This window comes from Myotis brandtii, unplaced genomic scaffold (genome assembly GCF_000412655.1).
Source record: "Myotis brandtii unplaced genomic scaffold, ASM41265v1 scaffold11, whole genome shotgun sequence".
NCBI classification, from domain to species: domain Eukaryota; kingdom Metazoa; phylum Chordata; class Mammalia; order Chiroptera; family Vespertilionidae; genus Myotis; species Myotis brandtii.
The window spans coordinates 52,724-61,643 of NW_005353752.1; the positions used below are offsets into that span (position 1 = coordinate 52,724).

At 43.1% G+C, this 8,920-nt stretch overlaps 1 protein-coding gene across 1 annotated transcript in view; it reads right to left on the reverse strand.

Moving 5' to 3' along the window:
- The window catches only part of ST6GAL2 (ST6 beta-galactosamide alpha-2,6-sialyltranferase 2), a 95,546-nt gene that overhangs the window by 26,258 nt on the left and 60,368 nt on the right, over positions 1-8,920 (reverse strand). The window contains exons 5-6 of the mRNA XM_005857297.2: positions 7,655-7,756; positions 5,056-5,230 (exon numbers count right to left, since the gene is read on the reverse strand). Of these exons, the coding sequence (XP_005857359.1) occupies positions 5,056-5,230; positions 7,655-7,756 (277 nt within the window). The remainder of the gene's footprint in view (positions 1-5,055; positions 5,231-7,654; positions 7,757-8,920) is intronic.

Genomic DNA, 8,920 nt, shown 5'->3' on the forward strand with positions numbered 1-8,920 from the left:
CCGGGCCTCTAGTCCTATATAATAAAACCCTAGTAAGCAAATCGACCAAACAGTGGAACAACTGGTCACTATGATGTGCACTGACCACCAGGGGGCAGACACTCAGTACAGAAGCTGCTCCCTAGTGGTCAGTGCGCTCCCACAGTGGGAGCGCAGCTCAGCCAGAAGCCGGACTTACAGCTGGTGAGCACAGTGGCAGTTGCTGGAGTTTTTTTTTACTTTTATAGTAGGTAGACATTTCCACCCCCCAGGGGTCCCGGACTGCTAGAGGGCACAGGCCGGGCTGAGGTACCCCCCCACACACACCCAGTGCACAAATATCATGCACCAGGCCTCTAGTCTAGCATAATATAAAGCTATAAAACTAGATATTGTTTTTGTTATATATTACTCTTTCCAGAGAATTTTTACTTGAGCACTTATTTTTGTCCCAACAATTAAATATTTCTACTAACAAAAAAAATAGTAATTGCTTCCTTTTCCCAGCAGACTCCATACCCCAGTTTCTTTCTGATAAGGTAAGCCTACAAGATTTATGTGACATCAGGGAGGCTGCTAGTGCTGGGCTAGGGGTTGCTAAAGAAGGTGCAGAAGGCATTTCTTTGAATAGAAGACACTGGCTAATCCACTGCCCAAATATTGCTGAGAGGCTGGTTTCCTGAAATCCATGAAGAGGTGGGACCTTGCTTATACCCCACTAATTAGTATATCCAAGACTCTGGTTCCTAAGATGATACAACTAACCAACCAACCAAACTAACAAAAATCCATTTTTAGGAAGGGTATTTATAGTCAGCTGTGACATATGCCTTTTTACACTAAGTTCTCTGGGCATAAAATGAGTCTCATCTTTGTGTAGCTCCATGTCACAACCATGAGGCTAACTTGTATAGTGGACAGAAAGTAGCCAATGTGATAATTTATGACCCCCTAAAAAGTACTGTGGCTTCCTCTATCCCTGCTTCCTCTCTTAGAGCCCTGGCTCTAGAGCAGCAGTTCTCAACTTGTGGGTCGTGACCCCTTTGGAGGTCAAACGACCCTTTCACAGGGGTCGCCTAAGACCATCGGAAAACACATATATAATTACATATTGTTTTTGTGATTAATCACTATGCTTTAATTATGTTCAATTCGTAACAATGAAAATACATCCTGCATATCAGATATTTACATTACGATTCATAACAGTAGCAAAATTACAGTTATGAAGTAGCAACAAAAATAATGTTATGGTTGGGGGTCACCACAACATGAGGAACTGTATTAAAGGGTAGCGGCATTAGGAAGGTTGAGAACCACTGCTCTAGAGAAACCAGGACCAGGCTGTGAGGACCCTCAAGCACTCAAGTGGCCCTGTGGACAGGTCCTGGGTGGGAAACTGAGGCCTCTGGCAACAGCCACTGTACAAGTAAGTGAGCTGCCTTGGAAGCAGACTGGTTGGCCCAAGTCTAAATAGCTTGACTGCAACCTCCTGAGATACAAGCCAAGTCACCCAGCTAATGTGCTCCTGCATTACTAACCACAGAAACTGTGTGAGGTAACACCTGCTTATTGTTCTTTGCAGTACCTGAGTTTTGGGGTAATTGCTTCACAGCATTAGGTAACTGATACACAAGCCCTCTGGGTGATTCTGATATATGCTATACTTTCAGAACCACTGAGCTAAAAGGTTCCCCACCCCGGACCTTCACAATGAGTTCAGCCCAGGAACAGGCCTCTAACTAGTACCAATAACATTACATTTAAGGGACCAGGTGTGTTCCTCTGGGAATCTAAAAGCCATTGACTAAATTTCCATAAGATAAATGCCTTTTGTGTTCAAAACATCCAACTTTTATTATTATTATTTTAAATATGTTTTTAATTGATGTTTGCGAGAGAGGAATAGAGAGAAGAGAGAAACATTGATCAGCTGCCTCCTGAATGCCCCCTACTGGGGATCTAGCCCACAACACGGGCATGTGCCCTGCCTGGGAATCGAACCAATGATCCTTTGGTGCACAGTATGATACTCAACCAACTGAGCCATACCAGCCAGGGCAAAACAGTCAACTTTTAGAGTCCCTCTATCTCACACATGCTGAGTCATAAACACATATAGGGAAAATGTGTGCAGTGGATTTAGAAATGGAAGACATTAAATGTGAGACAGCTTTTTTCCAGCTGGATGAGCAGCTCATCAATAAAGAAAAGGATTCATCCTGCTTCACTTGCAGATGGAACCCTGTGCTCATCAGGAAAGCAGCCAGCCCAGGGGCTGCGTGCTGCTCTCCTCTGAAGGAGCGTGTCCTGCTGATCGTGCACCTGGGCAGAACCTGGAAATGCACGCACATGGAGACATTCTCACCTCATGGACGGGCTCCACCACCGGTTCTTTTCTTCAGTAACTGACATTACAGGTTGGAATGTTTGGAAATGATGAGGTGACAAGACAATAAGTCAACAGCTTTTCAACATGACCTTAGAACATGAAGGCACATTTGGAGAACACTTTTTGATAAGCGAAGAAAACACTCATTGATTTCTAAAAATTCTTCTGGCAGATAGATTAAGATGCGGGTGACATCTTTTTACTGGTATATAAAAAAGTCAGATAAATTATAGAACAGTCTCTGCTCTGAGCATATTTCTAGCAAGATCCAGGAAGAGTACAAAGGTTGTAACATCAGCAGGAGATGCAGAGGGTGACAGCTCTGCTGGGCATAGCTTGCCCAGGTGGTATCTCCTGCCCACCTTTAGTGAGGTGCTCACACTTAAATAAGGCAAGGAACAAAATTGGCAGACGAAGTCAATGACGTCAAGCCACACCTTCTACTAGTATACACTTATATCCCCACAGACCCAGCCTGCCCAGTGGGAACAATGATGCCTTATCGACTTGCTCTTTTTCATTCTGGCCAAACTTAACAGTGTGCCCTGCAAAACTGCCTGTGACCATGGAGAGTTCTCTGTCTGAACTGCCCAAGCCAGTGGCCACCAGGAGCATGTGGCTACTGAAACCTGAAATGGGGCTGGTATTAATCCCAGTTGGTTTAAATGTGGATAGCCATTTGTGGCTAACAGCTGCAATACAGGACAGAGCACAGCTAGAAAATAACAACTGCAAATCGGCCCACTAACTCATATTTTCAAAGGTTTTATTATTACAGTAGGGCCTTGACTTATGAGTTTAATTCGTTCTGAGACCGAGCTCATTAAGGAGCTCGTTAACTCAAATTACTCTGTCAACTCAATGCAAAAAATCGGCGGAGAGACAGCTGGTATCTCAAAAAACTCGTTAGTCGGGACACTCGTAAGTCAAGGCCCCACTGTATTTGCATTTCTCACATGTGCATATGGAGAGGCACAGGATTAAGCAACTTGCCCATAATTAGAAAGCTAGTAAATGTCAGAGAAGTCACAGTCTGTCCAATCCAATGACACGCTCCCAAAGACTTCAAACTGCAATACCGTTTTTCATGTAGAAGAAGCTGGAAAGGCAAGTATCAGCCTGGAAAATTCCAAATTCTGTCAACAGCTATGAAAGGAGGCTGGTCATATATACGAGGCATGATTTCTTTCAACAAAAACACCTGGGGAAAATGTCTTCTCCAGCTGTGACTAGCTAACTTGAATATCTCAAACTATATCACAATAAGCATATCCGACAGCCCACCACTGTGCCCTAAAACTTTCACTCTAATCAAATATTAGTTAAATGAATTCATGAGAAAGCAACAGAAAGAAAAAGATATTAAATTCCTGTCACACCCTATTATACTGTCTAAGCATTATTCCATCACCCTTTTGCTGACAAATTAATTATACCTTTTTTCCTAAATCAACAGATTCAATGGAACTGCACAAAAGATAAAGAGATTAGGATTTTAAGACTGATTTGGAAATAAGGAGTGTCAAAGGCATGGCTTTAAAAATTGAAGAGTAATATTCGGTCAGTGTAAATTTTGTCTTGAATTCTACATAAAATATTCACATTATTACAATACTAAAAGCCCACTCCAACACCTGTCTCAGTTCAGATACTGTGCATGTTCCCCGTATCCACGAGGAAACCAGTGTAGCTCCTTAAACGCTCCTTTATCACACAGGGACGCCAAGGTGCACAGTTCTAAAGACACTGAAATCAGGGGGAGAATGTTACAGTTTCCTGTGCACAAAACTAATATCTTTGGTTCTATTACTGCCTTCATATTGCCAAGGAGATCTAAGAAATTCTTGGGGCAATATACTGAAACGTAGATAAACAAATGGGGTAAGACCACAACTTTGAGGATCAAAGCCTGGCTAAAAACATGTGATAATCTTGTTACATCAAATCTAGTTTTGGGTTAGAGCTAGTGGACTTTGGTGGTAAGAGCTGTCTAAGGTCCTAAAATTAATCTCACCAGAGCCTGGGCCACCTGGTACTGTCCTGTGGTCACACATTCATTTCCAGCCAGTCCTCCCGCCAGCACTGTGCATGGCAGTGGGTGGTGGATCAGAGATGGCCAAGGTGGGCTCTGTGTGTCCTCCCTTGAAGCGGACAGGACCTCAATTGCTCTGACCCCCAGAACATAGCATGGTGATGCTGTGCACATCTCCAGGCCTCAGCCATAAGACACTGACAATTCTATCGCCTGTGTTTTGGACCACTTGCCTGGAGCCCATTTAGGAAGTGCAGCTACTCCGAGTCCACCATGTAAGAGGCCATGTGTGGCCACAGGCCAACAGTCCCCGCTGAGCCTGAACTCCCACTGGGAGCGAGAATTCCTTCCATGGGGCGAGACATGGAACAAAGCCATCCCATGAAGCAGCTGAACACAACCCAGCAACCCCAGACAAGCCCATACTGACCCATAAAATCATGCAAGAAAATAAAGTAGTTCTTGGAATTTTGGGTAGTGGGCAATGTGGCAATACAAACTGGAGAAGAATGTTTCTCTTTTCTTCAGCTGGTCTATTTCCCCTCTAAAACACCTTTACTTGCTCTTATTGTATAATATAAATGTGTATTTATTGCATATCAGGCCTAACCTTCCTGCACATCACTCTTTCCACTTTTACCAGTGCACCTACCAATGAAGCCAGAAGATGGTGGGTTGGGCTGAATCTTCTCCTTGGTGTTCTCCTGGATGATGTCCCAAAGCTGCCATACAAATTTAGGGTGAAGAATGTAGAAGGGCTGATCTGGGTTCCTCTGACGATGCTGAACATATGGTGTGAACAGGTTGTAATCTGGCTTCTTGTACCACTAAGAGAAAAAAATCAACACAATCCAGTCCTGAGGGCCACACTGTGCAAAGGACACAGGACAGCACCAGAGGGAGGGAGGGACTCAGAGGGGAGTGGGGAATTCGGACAGAGAGCAGGGGTCCCTCTAGACCAGTGGCTCTCAACCTTCCTAATGCTGCGACCCTTTAATACGGTTCCTCATGTTGTGGTGACCCCCCAACCATAAAATTATTTTCGTTGCTACTTCATAACTGTAATTTTGCTACTGTTATGAATCGTAATGTAAATATCTGATATGCAGGATGTATTTTCATTGTTACAAATTGAACATAATTAAAGCATAGTGATTAATCACAAAACAATATGTAATTATATATGTGTTTTCCGATGGTCTTAGGCGACCCCTGTGAAAGGGTCGTTTGACCTCCAAAGGGGTCGCGACCCACAGGTTGAGAACCGCTGTGCTAGACAGATGCTGCATGCAGCGCTCAGCAGACTTCTGCAAAGGGTTTGTGGGTTTATGGTCTCTGTGGCAATCACTCAGCTCTGTCTTTGTGCTAGGAAAGCAGACACACAAGATGCCATATGAATGGCTTGGCTTTGTTTCAACAAAACTTTATTTAAAACCAGGGCCATATTTGTCCCGTGGCTGTGGTTTGCTGACCTCTGGGCTCAAAACTAATGTTTTCCAAACAGAATCTAAAACGACAGAAAGCAAATCAGTTAATGCCTAGGGCTAGGGCTAGGATGACCCATAGGTGTGGCACAAGGGACTCTGGAGTGAAGAAAATATCCTATTTCTTAATTGTGGTGGTAGATACATGATTATAGATATTTGCTAATACTCATCAAAATGTATGCTTACATTGATTGTATATAAAATATTTTATGATAAAATAAACTATAGGTTGATTTAAAAAAATGTTTGCAGAAGTGTGTCAGTTGTCACCATGAAATGAGATTTGGAGAAGGTGTGTGAGGGGGAGGCTCGGCTCAGGCTCCAAGCTCCCTTCAGAGAGACATCTGGTCTAGAGTAAGACCCCGATGAACAGTCCATGGTTGAATGTGTTCTGTTGCTTTGAAGATGCTGAGGATGGCTGGGCCAGATCATCTTAAGTGAGGCAGTGGGAAGGAATGTGGGACTTGCTTCTTCCCCTCCTTTGATCCTGACACAGTGAATGGAAGGACAGGCCCTCGGACAACAGCTTGTCACTCAGACTTCAGCACCATGGCGTTCACACCCACGGGGTTGCACAGCCCTGTGCCTTGCTCTTGGAGGCTTCCAACAGAGCAACAAGCAAGGTTCGAAAACTAGAAGCTCTCGGTCTGTCCACAAACAGCAAGAGAGCTATCCGAACTCCAAGCCAGAGAACCTCAGGCTGGGAGGGAAGCTGAAAAGTTCAAACCCCCACGTGATGCTTGATTCTCAATGGAGGGCACAAATGAGAGCCCAAAAGGCTTTCTCAGAAAATACACATCAATGCCGTGCACTACATTTCCAGAAATGGGGCTCTGACAGACATATTTGAAAAATCCTCTCCAGGTGGTTCTGATTTCAATCCTGGTTAAAGTGGTTAGTAATCACGCTAGGTAAAGGTCCAGCTTCATGAGGAACAGCGACAGAACATTCCTTTCAGAGGGACCCATCCACCCTGGGCAGCTCTCTTAGAAAGATATCTCTCGCGGGGAGAGGGGGGAGTTGCGGAAGAGCCAAGATCAGTCCCCTCCACAAGACTGCATTCTCTTGAGTCACAGCAAAACAAACTGAAAGACATCATTGGCACAGCGGACAGCATCTGCCATGGTGAAATTATCATCCATCTTCCAGCGACACTGGCTCTTCATCCCAGGCTTTACTAGAAGTAACTGGCTGCTTGTTTAGATAGCCAGCGACTTGCCAGAAAGTCGTGCATATAAGTTGCCTACATTTTGATGGCTAGCAATGATCTTGTTCATGCAACACAAGATCAAACAGGTTGAGAAGCTGAAGCAGAGTGACCCACTCAAGGAAAGCCTGTAACAGGTTCATTTAAATAACAAACTGGTGATACACAAGTTTATATTTTTCTTGCCAAGCACTTCCAATTTATTTCAAAAGGTCTGTAACTTCTTGGAAGGTAATTTAACCCTGTCATAATGGGAATATTTTGAGTTTAATCAGCCCAACCTCCAGTGTAACTAGGAATTTCTGAACATTTGGACATTGGACATTGAAAAAAAAAATCCTCCACAGCAAAAGCCCTTTTTAGATGGACAATGCTCACCAAGCATGTTATGGGAAGTGGGTATCACGATGGCATGGACACACATGTATTTAAGCAGCACCCATGATCAGTTTCATTATGTCTATCAAAGCTAACCCTTGACTTGCTCCCATGAGTAATCAGTCAAAGGCACCTTCTGACCACTAGGGTCAGGGTAGGGGTGACAAATGAAGACTTACCAGGTCAAGATTTGCAGAATAAGGAGCAGGGTCCCAGGCCACCAAAATGACATCTTTATATAATGAACTGTCAATGAAGTGATGGTTGGGGTTGGTCAGAATCTGCACATACATAGAAAAATAATTTCAAATCAAGTGTTTGGTTCTTCAAAATCGTATTTTAAAAAGAGATGAAAAATAATTTTCCTTGCTCTGATCCATTTTTCAAAAGTCCGACAGGCTTTGTTTTCCTCTGGGGGAGGGAGAGAGGCTGGTATCTCGTGCTAAAGCTCCTAAAAAATGTTTGGGGAAATGAGGTTTTGTTATTTGTTTGTTTTTAAATCCCCCAGTTCTTACATTTTCTCCCAGCACTGTACTCATATCTAGTGGAATCAAATCGGCTCCTGAAAGACGTAACCTAGCTAATTCAGGGCCCCACAACTTCTTCAATTGTCTTCACAGGTAACTTGGGAGAGAGCTGCAGATGTGGATGAGCTGAATTCTGCAGGTGCCTCCGTGTGCCAGCCTAGGACAACGGGGGCACAGCGAGCCAGTCAACCCGAGTCAGCCTGGGTGACCGTTTCCTCTGGGGCCCTGTCTAGTCTGGATAAGTTCTTCAATCTCACCTGCCAATCATCTTTTTTTAAAATTACATTTTTGAGAAAAAATAATGTGCTGATTTCAGTTTTAAGGTGCAATTTTTCAGTTTCTAAGATGTACTTTTTTTCTTCACATTTTAATGTTTCTGTAGTTAAAAGTTATCCTATAGTGACATGTATTTTAATTTGGTGAAGGTTATCTCCTCCTCTCTGAAAAGCTGTTATTAAATAAATGGTGAATCTTATAATCAATGGCATCTATAAATGAAGGAAATGTGGTAATCGTTTCTTACCTTGCTGTGTGCTGCCTGGCTCAGGGTACTAGGCAGAAATCTAATCTTTTGTTCTGCAAGCAACTCATCAGAAATCATTCATCACCTCATATTTTTCTATATAGTTTGAAACTCTAGAAATCGTTGTGGTTTGTTCTGAGAATAATTTTGCTACAAATTTGGAAAACATTCTTATTAAGAATACAAAGAAAAGAGATATTTTCATTTTCAATTCAACAATCCATTTTCATTTTTAAAATTTTCAAATAACAGACTAAAGTTTCAAGCTACCCTACTATCCTTGAATTTTGTACCTTTGCTTTTCTCTCCTCCATCCCCTGCCTTCTCTTGGCCACTACTTCTCATAAGTTTAACATCCTTTGAAATCCACACGATGCAACATGGTAAGTCTATGG